At 51.2% G+C, this 17,312-nt stretch overlaps 1 protein-coding gene across 1 annotated transcript in view; it reads left to right on the forward strand.

Annotated features, from left to right (window-relative positions):
• LOC119958642 (KH homology domain-containing protein 4-like) overlaps positions 1-17,312 on the forward strand; it is a 30,299-nt gene that overhangs the window by 8,811 nt on the left and 4,176 nt on the right. The window contains exons 5-7 of the mRNA XM_038787178.1: positions 2,679-2,843; positions 6,874-6,983; positions 7,623-7,714. Coding sequence (XP_038643106.1) covers positions 2,679-2,843; positions 6,874-6,983; positions 7,623-7,714 — 367 coding nt within the window. The remainder of the gene's footprint in view (positions 1-2,678; positions 2,844-6,873; positions 6,984-7,622; positions 7,715-17,312) is intronic.

The raw sequence follows: 17,312 nt of genomic DNA on the forward strand, positions 1-17,312 counted from the left end.
TCTGGGCTGGGTTTAGGGAGGAGGGTGTCTGGGCTGGGTTTAGGGGGAGGGTGTCTGGGCTGGGTTTAGGGGGGAGGGTGTCTGGGCTGGGTTTAGGAGGGGATGGTGTCTGGGCTGGGTTTAGGGGGGGATGGTGTCTGGGCTGGGTTTAGGGAGGAGGGTGTCTGGTACAGGTTATATCTGTGTCTGGGCTGGGTTTAGGGGGGGATGGTGTCTGGGCTGGGTTTAGAGGGGGGAGGGTGTCTGGTACAGGTTATATCTGTGTCTGGGCTGGGTTTAGGGGGGAGGGTGTCTGGGCTGGGTTTAGGGGGGAGGGTGTCTGGGCTGGGTTTAGGGGGTAGGGTGTCTGGTACAGGTTATATCTGTGTCTGGGCTGGGTTTAGAGGGGGGAGGGTGTCTGGTACAGGTTATATCTGTGTCTGGGCTGGGTTGAGGGGGAAGAGGGTGTCTGGTACAGGTTATATCTGTGTCTGGGCTGGGTTTAGAGGGGGGAGGGTGTCTGGTACAGGTTATATCTGTGTCTGGGCTGGGTTTTGGGGGGGAGGGTGTCTGGTACAGGTTATATCTGTGTCTGGGCTGGGTTTGGGGGGGGGAAGGGTGTCTGGGCTGGGTTTAGGGGGGAGGGTGTCTGGTACAGGTTATATCTGTGTCTGGGCTGGGTTTTGGGGGGGAGGGTGTCTGGTACAGGTTATATCTGTGTCTGGGCTGGGTTTAGAGGGGAGGGTGTCTGGGCTGGGTTTAGGGGGGGGGAAGGGTGTCTGGGCTGGGTTTAGAGGGGAGGGTGTCTGGCTGGGTTTAGAGGGGAGGGTGTCTGGGCTGGGTTTAGAGGGGAGGGTGTCTGGGCTGGGTTTAGGGGGGGGGAAGGGTGTCTGGGCTGGGTTTAGAGGGGAGGGTGTCTGGGCTGGGTTTAGAGGGGAGGGTGTCTGGGCTGGGTTTAGGGGGGGGAAGGGTGTCTGGGCTGGGTTTAGGGGGAAGAGGGTGTCTGGGCTGGGTTTAGGGGGAGAGGGTGTCTGGTACAGGTTATATCTGTGTCTGGGCTGGGTTTAGAGGGGGGAGGGTGTCTGGTACAGGTTATATCTGTGTCTGGGCTGGGTTTAGGGGGAGAGGGTGTCTGGTACAGGTTATATCTGTGTCTGGGCTGGGTTTAGGGGGAGAGGGTGTCTGGGCTGGGTTTAGGGGGAAGAGGGTGTCTGGGCTGTGTTTAGGGGGGAGAGGGTGTCTGGGCTGGGTTTAGAGGGGAGGGTGTCTGGGCTGGGTTTAGAGGGGAGGGTGTCTGGGCTGGGTTTAGAGGGGGGAGGGTGTCTGGTACAGGTTATATCTGTGTCTGGGCTGGGTTTAGGGGGAGAGGGTGTCTGGTACAGGTTATATCTGTGTCTGGGCTGGGTTTAGGGGGAAGAGGGTGTCTGGTACAGGTTATATCTGTGTCTGGGCTGGGTTTGGGGGGAGAGGTTGTCTGGGCTGGGTTTAGGGAGGAGGGTGTCTGGTACAGGTTATATCTGTGTCTGGGCTGGGTTTAGGGGGAAGAGGGTGTCTGGTACAGGTTATATCTGTGTCTGGGTTGGGTTTAGGGGGAGAGGGTGTCTGGTACAGGTTATATCTGTGTCTGGGCTGGGTTTAGGGGGAAGAGGGTGTCTGGTACAGGTTATATCTGTGTCTGGGCTGGGTTTAGGGGGAGAGGGTGTCTGGGCTGGGTTTAGGGAGGAGGGTGTCTGGTACAGGTTATATCTGTGTCTGGGCTGGGTTTAGGGGGAAGAGGGTGTCTGGTACAGGTTATATCTGTGTCTGGGCTGGGTTTGGGGGGAGAGGTTGTCTGGGCTGGGTTTAGGGAGGAGGGTGTCTGGTACAGGTTATATCTGTGTCTGGGCTGGGTTTAGGGGGAAGAGGGTGTCTGGTACAGGTTATATCTGTGTCTGGGTTGGGTTTAGGGGGAGAGGGTGTCTGGTACAGGTTATATCTGTGTCTGGGCTGGGTTTAGGGGGAAGAGGGTGTCTGGTACAGGTTATATCTGTGTCTGGGCTGGGTTTAGGGGGAGAGGGTGTCTGGGCTGGGTTTAGGGAGGAGGGTGTCTGGTACAGGTTATATCTGTGTCTGGGCTGGGTTTAGGGGGAGAGGGTGTCTGGTACAGGTTATATCTGTCTGGGCTGGGTTTAGGGAGAGAGGGTGTCTGGGCTGGGTTTAGGGGGGAGAGGGTGTCTGGTACAGGTTATATCGATGTTCGGATGTTTAGAAGGTGAGAGATTGCAGAGCTCTGTAATGTAGAGGGATCTGGGTGTCTTACTGCGTGAATTACAAGGCTAAGTTTGCAAGTTTCGGAATTGTGATAGAATGTTGATATTTATTGTGTTGAATAGATTACAGAAGCTGAGAGGTCTGGAATAAATTCCACAGTTTTGGTCTCCTTATTGAAGAGAAGATGTAAATATGTTGGGAGCTGTTCAGAGAAGATTTAACAGACACCAGAAATGTGGCGTTGGAATTGCAGTCACACCAATCATGATCTTATTGAATGGTGGAGCATGCTCGAGGGGCCGATTGGCCGCCTCCTGCTCCTGGTGAATTTGTAAAGGCTGTCCACCTGTCGAATGCTGGCCTGGGTGGGACAGGGTGAGGGAACGGTGGAACAGGGGGTCCATGTTCTAAGATTTGACCTAATTACAATTCTTGTTTTTGTGCCGCAGAGCTCCGGGAGTGTTGGTTATGCTCCATCGCTAGCTGCCAACGCACCGGGTTACGAGGGCATGCTGGCTGGACCGCGATCCTCCGCCCACCTCCCAGCCCCTCCGGCCCATAAGAGACGTTTCACCGAGGAGAGCGAGGAGGAATCGGCACTGCTGGGCTACCAGGTGGGAGATGCGATCTTTTCCACTGCAGGACATGCGGGTGTTGTGGGCTGTCTGGTTCACAGTGAACCGTGGCTGACTATTACTAGCTTGAATTTGCACACTGCCTGTGTGTCCGTCCCCTCCCTTCCCCCCCCCCCCCCCCCCCCCCCCCAAGCTTTACGTTTCCGTTCCTTCTCCCATTTTATCACCGCTGCCTCCACCGTATTCAGCCAGGTTACGGTGAGGCCTGGCCTGTCACCAGGGGCGTGAGGGGATCAGTGCCGTCCTTTGGGAGGGCTGACCTGTGTGTAAAGCAGACAGTCTGGTAAAGGATCCTCTCTCGCACCTGAGCGGATTGTCTGTGTTTGAATGAGGGTGGGAGTGAATCGTTTTGGTGGAGCAGTCCAAGCAGTTCCCTCAGTTCTTCACGTACTCCCCGGAAACTGTATCCTTGCTTGCCCCCAGGCCCAGAGAGCAAACAATGCTATTGTAGCCGGGGGGGGGGGGGGCTCACAAGGAGAAGAGAGCTCGAGGGTGCATTATTGTATAGGATAGCACCAGTAACCCAACAGCAACATTCCCTGAAATGGTACATCCCTTTGGTCAATACACCGTCCCCATCAAACACTCCCAGGACAGGTTCAGCACGGGGTTAGATACAGAGTAAAGCTCCCTCTACACCGTCCCCATCAAACACTCCCAGGACAGGTTCAGCACGGGGTTAGATACAGAGTAAAGCTCCCTCTACACTGTCCCCATCAAACACTCCCAGGACAGGTACAGCACGGGGTTAGATACAGAGTAAAGCTCCCGCTACACTGTCCCCATCAAACACTCCCAGGGCAGGTACAGCACGGGGTTAGATACAGAGTAAAGCTCCCTCTACACTGTCCCCATCAAACACTCCCAGGACAGGTACAGCACGGGGTTAGATACAGAGTAAAGCTCCCTCTACACTATCCCCATCAAACACTCCCAGGGCAGGTACAGCACGGGGTTAGATACAGAGTAAAGCACCCTCTACACTGTCCCCATCAAACACTCCCAGGACAGGTACAGCACGGGGTTAGATACAGAGTAAAGCTCCCTCTACACTGTCCCCATCAAACACTCCCAGGACAGGTACAGCACGGGGTTAGATACAGAGTAAAGCTCCCTCTACACTGTCCCCATCAAACACTCCCAGGACAGGTACAGCACGGGGTTAGATACAGAGTAAAGCTCCCTCTACACTGTCCCCATCAAACACTCCCAGGACAGGGACAGCACGGAGTTAGATACAGAGTAAAGCTCCCTCTACACTGTCCCCATCAAACACTCCCAGGACAGGTACAGCACGGGGTTAGATACAGAGTAAAGCTCCCTCTACACTGTCCCCATCAAACACTCCCAGGACAGGTACAGCACGGGGTTAGATACAGAGTAAAGCTCCCTCTACACTGTCCCCATCAAACACTCCCAGGACAGGTACAGCACGGGGTTAGATACAGAGTAAAGCTCCCTCTACACTGTCCCCATCAAACACTCCCAGGACAGGTACAGCACGGGGTTAGATACAGAGTAAAGCTCCCGCTACACTGTCCCCATCAAACACTCCCAGGGCAGGTACAGCACGGGGTTAGATACAGAGTAAAGCTCCCTCTACACTGTCCCCATCAAACACTCCCAGGACAGGTACAGCACGGGGTTAGATACAGAGTAAAGCTCCCTCTACACTATCCCCATCAAACACTCCCAGGGCAGGTACAGCACGGGGTTAGATACAGAGTAAAGCACCCTCTACACTGTCCCCATCAAACACTCCCAGGACAGGTACAGCACGGGGTTAGATACAGAGTAAAGCTCCCTCTACACTGTCCCCATCAAACACTCCCAGGACAGGTACAGCACGGGGTTAGATACAGAGTAAAGCTCCCTCTACACTGTCCCCATCAAACACTCCCAGGACAGGTACAGCACGGGGTTAGATACAGAGTAAAGCTCCCTCTACACTGTCCCCATCAAACACTCCCAGGACAGGGACAGCACGGAGTTAGATACAGAGTAAAGCTCCCTCTACACTGTCCCCATCAAACACTCCCAGGACAGGTACAGCACGGGGTTAGATACAGAGTAAAGCTCCCTCTACACTGTCCCCATCAAACACTCCCAGGACAGGTACAGCACGGGGTTAGATACAGAGTAAAGCTCCCTCTACACTGTCCCCATCAAACACTCCCAGGACAGGTACAGCACGGGGTTAGATACAGAGTAAAGCTCCCTCTACACTGTCCCCATCAAACACTCCCAGGACAGGTACAGCACGGGGTTAGATACAGAGTAAAGCTCCCTCTACACTGTCCCCATCAAACACTCCCAGGACAGGTACAGCACTGGGTTAGATACAGAGTAAAGCTCCCTCTACACTGTCTCCATCAAACACTCCCAGGACAGGTACAGCACGGGGTTAGATACAGAGTAAAGCTCCCTCTACACTGTCCCCATCAAACACTCCCAGGACAGGTACAGCACGGGGTTAGATACAGAGTAAAGCTCCCTCTACACTGTCCCCATCAACACTCCCAGGACAGGTACAGCACGGGGTTAGATACAGAGTAAAGCTCCCTCTACACTGTCCCCATCAAACACTCCCAGGACAGGTACAGCACGGGGTTAGATACAGAGTAAAGCTCCCTCTACACTGTCCCCCATCAAACACTCCCAGGACAGGGACAGCACGGGGTTAGATACAGAGTAAAGCTCCCTCTACACTGTCCCCATCAAACACTCCCAGGACAGGTACAGCACGGGGTTAGATACAGAGTAAAGCTCCCTCTACACTGTCCCCATCAAACACTCCCAGGACAGGTACAGCACGGGGTTAGATACAGAGTAAAGCTCCCTCTACACTGTCCCCATCAAACACTCTTAGGACAGGGACAGCACGTGGTTAGATACAGAGTAAAGCTCCCTCTACACTGTCCCCATCAAACACTCCCAGGACAGGTACAGCACAGGGTTAGATACAGAGTAAAGCTCCCTCTACACTGTCCCCATCAAACACTCCCAGGACAGGTACAGCACAGGGTTAGATACAGAGTAAAGCTCCCTCTACACTGTCCCCATCAAACACTCCCAGGACAGGTACAGCACGGGGTTAGATACAGAGTAAAGCTCCCTCTACACTGTCCCCATCAAACACTCCCAGGACAGGTACAGCACGGGGTTAGATACAGAGTAAAGCTCCCTCTACACTGTCCCCATCAAACACTCCCAGGACAGGTACAGCACGGGGTTAGATACAGAGTAAAGCTCCCTCTACACTGTCCCCATCAAACACTCCCAGGACAGGTACAGCACGGGGTTAGATACAGAGTAAAGCTCCCTCTACACTGTCCCCATCAAACACTCCCAGGACAGGTACAGCACGGGGTTAGATACAGAGTAAAGCTCCCTCCACACTGTCCCCATCAAACACTCCCAGGACAGGTACAGCACGGGGTTAGATACAGAGTAAAGCTCCCTGTAGAATCTCTGCACCATCTTCCTCATCACCATTTACAGAGTAGCTGCCCTATGACTAGTTGTGTTGAGGTTGCTCCTTGCTGCTGAGTGGGTTGGTTTAGTTGTCAGGTCTGTGTTCATTAGGAAGTTTCCTGATGGAATTTCCTACCTTGCTTCCCGAGCTGTTGTGTCAATCTCCGGCTAGTTCCTGACACTATTGATTAGCCTCATTGATGGACGTAAATAGCCCAGGATGCCCGGGCATGGCCAATTTGTTAAAGGATTACTGGGAGAGAGCAGCTGGTGTAAGCTCATTAATGGCAGGCTCTCTTCCTGTTTCCCGGAATGACCGGTGCGTGGGTCAGGGTGTGGAACAGCGGCCTCCGCAGCAGACTGAACTCTGGAACAGGGCGACCTGTGTTTCAGCCCCGGGCTACTTCGTTGAAGGTGCACCGTTTAAATAGAGTTGGGCAGTCAGGATGTGTTGACATCTGAAACCTAGCAATGGGATGCTGCAGTAGGGAGCATTGTTACTGCTGCTAATGCTGCTGCTTTTTTCTGCTCATAGCATGGACCCATTCATATGACTAATTTAGGTACAGGGTCCTGTCAGACTGGACGAAGTGGAACTGGAGCCATCTTCGCTGATCCCTGTGGCCGCGTGAAGGAGAGGGACAGGTGGGTGCCTGTGTGTGTGTGTGTGTGTGTGTGTGTGTGTGTGTGTGTGTGTGTGTGTCCGGGGGAACTGGCGTCCCCACATGTGTCGATCTCCGATTAAGGGTCTTTGCTGAGTCAGCCCATCTCCTGATCCTGGCCCTATGGTATATCCCATCAGGCGTCCACTCAGCAAAGTGCTGTCTTCTGCTCAATGACGCAGCTGGGCGAGCCGGAGATGTTTATGCAACATGCATATTTGTTACCATTTGGCGGGCAATGGAGCTGAACCTAATCTATTACCCACTTGCACAAGAACAGATCTAGCATGTTTCCTCCAACCCAGGCTGGGCTATTTGGAAATAAGTCACCTTGACACCGGAGAGAATAGCACTGTACATCTCCCCTTCCGAGGGTCAGTGATGGGAACAGTCTCCTGTTCTGTGCGTGGTTGATATATTCTCTCAGCGATGAGCTGACCTGGGGAGCTGGAAGCTCAGTGTAAGAATACTTCTGATGGCTAGTCTGTCCCTGAACCTCCATTGTGGATTCCTTATTTTCATTGTGCGAGAATAAATATGTTGCATAAAATCTTGTGAGGCGTGTCTGTTTTCCTGTACAAATTTAAACTTGCCGTACCATCTCTGTGCTCTGTCTGGCCAGGCACCTAATGCCACCACCACACCGGCTTCGGAACGAAGGGTTACTGCAGCCAGGAGAACCGGGGGGAATGTTCGGACCACCAGAGTCTCTGGGTGAGTGAGCTGCATAGTCCACAGTTTGGGATATGGGGGGGGAGGAGGGGGCAGTTTGTATAATCTCCCTGTAATTCATACCGTGGAATCTGCAGACCATTTTGGGAAATCTCACAGTAACTGTCCTGATTCACCGTTACACCCAGTCTCACAGTAACTGTGTCCTGATTCACTGTTACACCCAGTCTCACAGTAACTGTCCTGATTCACCGTTACACCCAGTCTCACAGTAACTGTCCTGATTCACTGTTACACCCAGTCTCACAGTAACTGTCCTGATTCACCGTTACACCCAGTCTCACAGTAACTGTCCTGATTCACTGTTACACCCAGTCTCACAGTAACTGTGTCCTGATTCACTGTTACACCCAGTCTCACAGTAACTGTCCTGATTCACTGTTACACCCAGTCTCACAGAACTGTCCTGATTCACTGTTACACCCAGTCTCACAGTAACTGTCCTGATTCACTGTTACACCCAGTCTCACAGTAACTGTCCTGATTCACTGTTACACCCAGTCTCACAGTAACTGTCCTGATTCACTGTTACACCCAGTCTCACAGTAACTGTCCTGATTCACTGTTACACCCAGTCTCACAGTAACTGTGTCCTGATTCACTGTTACACCCAGTCTCACAGTAACTGTCCTGATTCACTGTTACACCCAGTCTCACAGTAACTGTCCTGATTCACTGTTACACCCAGTCTCACAGTAACTGTCCTGATTCACTGTTACACCCAGTCTCACAGTAACTGTGTCCTGATTCACTGTTACACCCAGTCTCACAGTAACTGTGTCCTGATTCACTGTTACACCCAGTCTCACAGTAACTGTCCTGATTCACTGTTACACCCAGTCTCACAGTAACTGTGTCCTGATTCACTGTTACACCCAGTCTCACAGTAACTGTGTCCTGATTCACTGTTACACCCAGTCTCACAGTAACTGTCCTGATTCACTGTTACACCCAGTCTCACAGTAACTGTCCTGATTCACTGTTACACCCAGTCTCACAGTAACTGTCCTGATTCACTGTTACACCCAGTCTCACAGTAACTGTCCTGATTCACTGTTACACCCAGTCTCACAGTAACTGTGTCCTGATTCACTGTTACACCCAGTCTCACAGTAACTGTCCTGATTCACTGTTACACCCAGTCTCACAGTAACTGTGTCCTGATTCACTGTTACACCCAGTCTCACAGAAACTGTGTCCTGATTCATTGTTACACCCAGTCTCACAGTAACTGTCCTGATTCACCGTTACAACCCAGTCTCACAGTAACTGTCCTGATTCACTGTACACCCAGTCTCACAGTAACTGTCCTGATTCACTGTTACACCCAGTCTCACAGTAACTCTCCTGATTCACTGTTACACCCAGTCTCACAGTAACTCTCCTGATTCACTGTTACACCCAGTCTCACAGTAACTGTGTCCTGATTCACTGTTACACCCAGTCTCACAGAAACTGTGTCCTGATTCACTGTTACACCCAGTCTCACAGTAACTGTCCTGATTCACTGTTACACCCAGTCTCACAGTAACTGTCCTGATTCACTGTTACACCCAGTCTCACAGTAACTGTCCTGATTCACTGTTACACCCAGTCTCACAGTAACTGTCCTGATTCACTGTTACACCCAGTCTCACAGTAACTGTGTCCTGATTCACTGTTACACCCAGTCTCACAGAAACTGTGTCCTGATTCACTGTTACACCCAGTCTCACAGTAACTGTCCTGATTCACTGTTACACCCAGTCTCACAGTAACTGTCCTGATTCACTGTTACACCCAGTCTCACAGTAACTGTCCTGATTCACTGTTACACCCAGTCTCACAGTAACTGTCCTGATTCACTGTTACACCCAGTCTCACAGTAACTGTCCTGATTCACTGTTACACCCAGCTCACAGTAACTGTGTCCTGATTCACCGTTACACCCAGTCTCACAGTAACTGTGTCCTGATTCACTGTTACACCCAGTCTCACAGTAACTGTGTCCTGATTCACTGTTACACCCAGTCTCACAGTAACTGTCCTGATTCACTGTTACACCCAGTCTCACAGTAACTGTCCTGATTCACTGTTACACCCAGTCTCACAGTAACTGTCCTGATTCACTGTTACCCCCAGTCTCACAGTAACTGTCCTGATTCACTGTTACACCCAGTCTCACAGTAACTGTCCTGATTCACTGTTACCCCCAGTCTCACAGTAACTGTCCTGATTCACTGTTACACCCAGTCTCACAGTAACTGTCCTGATTCACTGTTACACCCAGTCTCACAGTAACTGTCCTGATTCACTGTTACACCCAGTCTCACAGTAACTGTCCTGATTCACTGTTACACCCAGTCTCACAGTAACTGTGTCCTGATTCACTGTTACACCCAGTCTCACAGTAACTGTCCTGATTCACTGTTACACCCAGTCTCACAGTAACTGTGTCCTGATTCACTGTTACACCCAGTCTCACAGTAACTGTCCTGATTCACTGTTACACCCAGTCTCACAGTAACTGTCCTGATTCACTGTTACACCCAGTCTCACAGTAACTGTGTCCTGATTCACTGTTAAACCCAGTCTCACAGTAACTGTGTCCTGATTCACTGTTACACCCAGTCTCACAGTAACTGTCCTGATTCACTGTTACCCCCAGTCTCACAGTAACTGTCCTGATTCACTGTTACACCCAGTCTCACAGTAACTGTCCTGATTCACTGTTACACCCAGTCTCACAGTAACTGTGTCCTGATTCACTGTTACACCCAGTCTCACAGTAACTGTCCTGATTCACTGTTACACCCAGTCTCACAGTAACTGTCCTGATTCACTGTTACACCCAGTCTCACAGTAACTGTGTCCTGATTCACTGTTACACCCAGTCTCACAGTAACTGTGTCCTGATTCACTGTTACACCCAGTCTCACAGTAACTGTCCTGATTCACTGTTACCCCCAGTCTCACAGTAACTGTCCTGATTCACTGTTACACCCAGTCTCACAGTAACTGTCCTGATTCACTGTTACACCAGTCTCACAGTAACTGTGTCCTGATTCACTGTTACACCCAGTCTCACAGTAACTGTCCTGATTCACTGTTACACCCAGTCTCACAGTAACTGTGTCCTGATTCACTGTTACACCCAGTCTCACAGTAACTGTCCTGATTCACTGTTACACCCAGTCTCACAGTAACTGTCCTGATTCACTGTTACACCCAGTCTCACAGTAACTGTCCTGATTCACTGTTACACCCAGTCTCACAGTAACTGTCCTGATTCACTGTTACACCCAGTCTCACAGTAACTGTCCTGATTCACTGTTACACCCAGTCTCACAGTAACTGTCCTGATTCACTGTTACACCCAGTCTCACTGTAACTGTCCTGATTCACTGTTACACTTAGTCTCGCAGTAACTGTCCTGATTCACTGTTACACCCAGTCTCACAGTAACTGTGTCCTGATTCACTGTTACACCCAGTCTCACAGTAACCGTGTCCTGATTCACTGTTACACCCAGTCTCACAGTAACTATCCTGATTCACTGTTACACCCAGTCTCACAGTAACTGTCCTGATTCACTGTTACACCCAGTCTCACAGTAACTGTGTCCTGATTCACTGTTACACCCAGTCTCACAGTAACTGTGTCCTGATTCACTGTTACACCCAGTCTCACAGTAACTGTCCTGATTCGCTGTTACACCCAGTCTCACAGTAACTGTCCTGATTCACTGTTACACCCAGTCTCACAGTAACTGTGTCCTGATTCACTGTTACACCCAGTCTCACAGTAACTGTGTCCTGATTCACTGTTACACCCAGTCTCACAGTAACTGTGTCCTGATTCACTGTTACACCCAGTCTCACAGTAACTATCCTGATTCACTGTTACACCCAGTCTCACAGTAACTGTCCTGATTCACTGTTACACCCAGTCTCACAGTAACTATCCTGATTCACTGTTACACCCAGTTTCACAGTAACTGTCCTGATTCACCGTTACACCCAGTCTCACAGTAACTGTCCTGATTCACTGTTACACCCAGTCTCACAGTAACTGTCCTGATTCACTGTTACACCCAGTCTCACAGTAACTGTGTCCTGATTCACTGTTACACCCAGTCTCACAGTAACTGTCCTGATTCACTGTTACACCCAGTCTCACAGTAACTGTCCTGATTCACTGTTACACCCAGTCTCACAGTAACTGTCCTGATTCACTGTTACACCCAGTCTCACAGTAACTGTCCTGATTCACTGTTACACCCAGTCTCACAGTAACTGTGTCCTGATTCACTGTTACACCCAGTCTCACAGTAACTGTGTCCTGATTCACTGTTACACCCAGTCTCACAGTAACTCTCCTGATTCACTGTTACACCCAGTCTCACAGTAACTGTCCTGATTCACTGTTACCCCCAGTCTCACAGTAACTGTGTCCTGATTCACTGTTACCCCCAGTCTCACAGTAACTGTCCTGATTCACTGTTACACCCAGTCTCACAGTAACTGTCCTGATTCACTGTTACACCCAGTCTCACAGTAACTGTCCTGATTCACTGTTACACCCAGTCTCACAGTAACTGTCCTGATTCACTGTTACACCCAGTCTCACAGTAACTGTGTCCTGATTCACTGTTACACCCAGTCTCACAGTAACTGTCCTGATTCACTGTTACACCCAGTCTCACAGTAACTGTCCTGATTCACTGTTACACCCAGTCTCACAGTAACTCTCCTGATTCACTGTTACACCCAGTCTCACAGTAACTGTGTCCTGATTCACTGTTACCCCCAGTCTCACAGTAACTGTCCTGATTCACTGTTACACCCAGTCTCACAGTAACTGTCCTGATTCACTGTTACACCCAGTCTCACAGTAACTGTCCTGATTCACTGTTACACCCTGTCTCACAGTAACTGTGTCCTGATTCGCTGTTACACCCAGTCTCACAGTAACTGTCCTGATTCACTGTTACACCCAGTCTCACAGTAACTGTCCTGATTCACTGTTACACCCAGTCTCACAGTAACTGTCCTGATTCACTGTTACACCCAGTCTCACAGTAACTGTCCTGATTCACTGTTACACCCAGTCTCACAGTAACTGTCCTGATTCACTGTTACCCCCAGTCTCACAGTAACTGTCCTGATTCACTGTTACCCCCAGTCTCACAGTAACTGTCCTGATTCACTGTTACACCCAGTCTCACAGTAACTGTGTCCTGATTCACTGTTACACCCAGTCTCACAGTAACTGTCCTGATTCACTGTTACACCCAGTCTCACAGTAACTCTCCTGATTCACTGTTACACCCAGTCTCACAGTAACTGTCCTGATTCACTGTTACACCCAGTCTCACAGTAACTGTCCTGATTCACTGTTACACCCAGTCTCACAGTAACTGTCCTGATTCACTGTTACACCCAGTCTCACGGTAACTGTCCTGATTCACTGTTACACCCAGTCTCACAGTAACTGTCCTGATTCACTGTTACACCCAGTCTCACAGTAACTGTCCTGATTCACTGTTACACCCAGTCTCACAGTAACTGTCCTGATTCACTGTTACACCCAGTCTCACAGTAACTGTCCTGATTCACTGTTACACCCAGTCTCACAGTAACTGTCCTGATTCACTGTTACACCCAGTCTCACAGTAACTGTCCTGATTCACTGTTACACCCAGTCTCACAGTAACTGTGTCCTGATTCGCTGTTACACCCAGTCTCACAGTAACTGTCCTGATTCACTGTTACACCCAGTCTCACAGTAACTGTCCTGATTCACTGTTACACCCAGTCTCACAGTAACTGTCCTGATTCGCTGTTACACCCAGTCTCACAGTAACTGTCCTGATTCGCTGTTGCACCCAGTCTCACAGTAACACTGACTCACTGTGAGATGTAACGTGCAGTGGATGACGGACTGATAATTTGGCGTCACATAATAATCTTTATTATTGTCACAAGTAGGCTTACATTAATGCTGCAATGAAGTTCATGTGAAAATCCCCTAGTCCCCACAGTCCGCCGCCTGTTCAGGTACAGAGAGGGAGAATTCAGACTGTCCAATTTACCCAACAAGCATGTTTTTCGAGACTTGTGGGAGGAAACCGGAGCACCCGGAGGAAACCCACGCAGACACGGGGAGAACGTGCAGACTCCACACAGACAGTGACCCCAAGCAGGAAATCGAACCTGGGACCCTGGCGCTGTGAAGGCAACAGTGCTAACCACTGTGCTACCATGCTGCCCACATGTGTTTAGCTGCTGGTCGCACTGCGCTGCTGGGACTTGGCCCTGGGTGATTCTGCCATGCACTTACCCTCCTCCCACCGGCATCTAATCATCCCAGTTAGAAATGGTGAGCGAGAGATACATGTTTGATCATTTTAATTGCTCCCTGGGCTGTCTGAATTTGCTGAGTGAGATTTTAAATTTGGATTTCAGGCGTAAGTTTCTAAATGTGATGTGGTGGCCCTGACCTCTGTAGGTCCATCCCTGCTCTTTGTGCAAGTATTGGAACTCACCTTGTCAGCTAAGGGGACTTGAATGGACTTCATCCCTTTGTCCTGCTGATCACTGTCCAGTGATCCCTGGGTTAGAGAGAGAGAGGGGAAATCAGCCAGGGTTCCTGCTCCTGATCACTGTCCAGTGATCTCTGTGTCAGAGAGAGAGGGGAAATCAGCCAGGGTTCCTGCTCCTGATCACTGTCCAGTGATCCCTGGGTTAGAGAGAGAGGGGAAATCAGCCAGGGTTCCTGCTGCTGATCACTGCCTAGTGATCCCTGGATTAGAGAGAGAGGGGAAATCAGCCAGGATTCCTGCTCCTGATCACTGTCCAGTGATCCCTGGGTTAGAGAGAGAGAGGGGAAATCAGCCAGGGTTCCTGCTGCTGATCACTGTCCAGTGATCCCGGGGTTAGAGAGAGAGGGGAAATCAGCCAGGGTTCCTGCTCCTGATCACTGTCCAGTGATCACTGGGTTAGAGAGAGAGGGGAAATCAGCCAGGGTTCCTGCTGCTGATCACTGCCTAGTGATCCCTGGATTAGAGAGAGAGGGGAAATCAGCCAGGATTCCTGCTCCTGATCACTGTTCAGTGATCCCTGGGTTAGAGAGAGAGAGAGGGGAAATCAGCCAGGGTTCCTGCTGCTGATCACTGCCTAGTGATCCCTGGATTAGAGAGAGAGGGGAAATCAGCCAGGATTCCTGCTCCTGATCACTGTCCAGTGATCACTGGGTTAGAGATAGAGGGGAAATCAGCCAGGGTTCCTGCTCCTGATCACTGTCCAGTGATCCCTGGGTTAGAGAGAGAGAGGGGAAATCAGCCAGGGTTCCTGCTCCTGATCACTGTACAGTGATCCCTGGGTTAGAGAGAGAGAGAGGGGGGAAATCAGCCAGGGTTCCTGCTCCTGATCACTGTCCAGTGATCACTGGGTTAGAGATAGAGGGGAAATCAGCTAGGGTTCCTGCTCCTGATCACTGTCCAGTGATCCCTGGGTTAGAGAGAGAGAGGGGAAATCAGCCAGGGTTCCTGCTCCTGATCACTGTACAGTGATCCCTGGGTTAGAGAGAGAGAGAGGGGGGAAATCAGCCAGGGTTCCTGCTCCTGATCACTGTCCAGTGATCCCTGGGTTAGAGAGAGAGGTGAAATCAGTCAGGGTTCCTGCTCCTGATCACTGTCCACTGATCCCTGGGTTAGAGAGAGAGAGAGGAAATCAGCCAGGATTCCTGTTCCTGATCACTGTCCAGTGACCCCTGGGTTAGAGAGAGAGGGGAAATCAGCCAGGGTTCCTGCTCCTGATCACTGCCCAGTGATCCCTGGGTTAGAGAGAGAGAGGGGAAATCAGCCAGGGTTCCTGCTCCTGATCACTGTCCAGTGACCCCTGGGTTAGAGAGAGAGGGGAAATCAGCCAGGGTTCCAGCTCCTGATCACTGTCCAGTGATCCCTGGGTTAGAGAGAGAGAGAGGGGAAATCAGCCAGGGTTCCTGCTCCTGATCACTGCCCAGTGATCCCTGGGTTAGAGAGAGAGAGGGGAAATCAGCCAGGGTTCCTGCTCCTGATCACTGTCCAGTGATCCCTGGGTTAGAGAGAGAGAGGGGAAATCAGCCAGGGTTCCTGCTCCTGATCACTGTCCAGTGATCCCTGGGTTAGAGAGAGGGGAAATCAGCCAGGGCTCCTGCTCCTGATCACTGTCCAGTGATCCCTGGGTTAGAGAGAGAGGGGAAATCAGCCAGGGTTCCTGCTCCTGATCACTGTCCAGTGATCCCTGGGTTAGAGAGAGAGAGGGGGAAATCAGCCAGGGTTCCTGCTCCTGATCACTGCCCAGTGATCCCTGGATTAGAGAGAGAGGGGAAATCAGCCAGGGTTCCAGCTCCTGATCACTGTCCAGTGATCCCTGGGTTAGAGAGAGAGAGAGGGGAAATCAGCCAGGGTTCCTGCTCCTGATCACTGCCCAGTGATCCCTGGGTTAGAGAGAGAGAGGGGAAATCAGCCAGGGTTCCTGCTCCTGATCACTGTCCAGTGATCCCTGGGTTAGAGAGAGAGAGGGGAAATCAGCCAGGGTTCCTGCTCCTGATCACTGTCCTGTGATCCCTGGGTTAGAGAGAGGGGAAATCAGCCAGGGCTCCTGCTCCTGATCACTGTCCAGTGATCCCTGGGTTAGAGAGAGAGAGAGGGGAAATCAGCCAGGGTTCCTGCTCCTGATCACTGTCCAGTGATCCCTGGGTTAGAGAGAGAGGGGAAATCAGCCAGGGTTCCTGCTCCTGATCACTGTCCAGTGATCCCTGGGTTAGAGAGAGAGAGAGAGGGGAAATCAGCCAGGGTTCCTGCTCCTGATCACTGTCCAGTGATCCCTGGGTTAGAGAGAGAGGGGAAATCAGCCAGGGTTCCTGCTCCTGATCACTGTCCAGTGATCCCTGGGTTAGAGAGAGAGGGGAAATCAGCCAGGGTTCCTGCTCCTGATCACTGTCCAGTGATCCCTGGGTTAGAGAGAGAGGGGAAATCAGCCAGGGTTCCTGCTCCTGATCACTGTCCAGTGATCCCTGGGTTAGAGAGAGAGAGGGGAAATCAGCCAGGATTCCTGCTCCTGATCACTGTCCAGTGATCCCTGGGTTAGAGAGAGAGAGGGGAAATCAGCCAGGGTTCCTGCTGCTGATCACTGTCCAGTGATCCCGGGGTTAGAGAGAGAGGGGAAATCTGCCAGGGTTCCTGCTCCTGATCACTGTCCAGTGATCACTGGGTTAGAGAGAGAGGGGAAATCAGCCAGGGTTCCTGCTTCTGATCACTGCCTAGTGATCCCTGGATTAGAGAGAGAGGGGAAATCAGCCAGGATTCCTGCTCCTGATCACTGTTCAGTGATCCCTGGGTTAGAGAGAGAGAGGGGAGATCAGCCAGGGTTCCTGCTGCTGATCACTGCCTAGTGATCCCTGGATTAGAGAGAGAGGGGAAATCAGCCAGGATTCCTGCTCCTGATCACTGTCCAGTGATCACTGGGTTAGAGATAGAGGGGAAATCAGCCAGGGTTCCTGCTCCTGATCACTGTCCAGTGATCCCTGGGTTAGAGAGAGAGAGGGGAAATCAGCC

Source organism: Scyliorhinus canicula, chromosome 30 (genome assembly GCF_902713615.1).
Source record: "Scyliorhinus canicula chromosome 30, sScyCan1.1, whole genome shotgun sequence".
Lineage (NCBI taxonomy): Eukaryota > Metazoa > Chordata > Chondrichthyes > Carcharhiniformes > Scyliorhinidae > Scyliorhinus > Scyliorhinus canicula.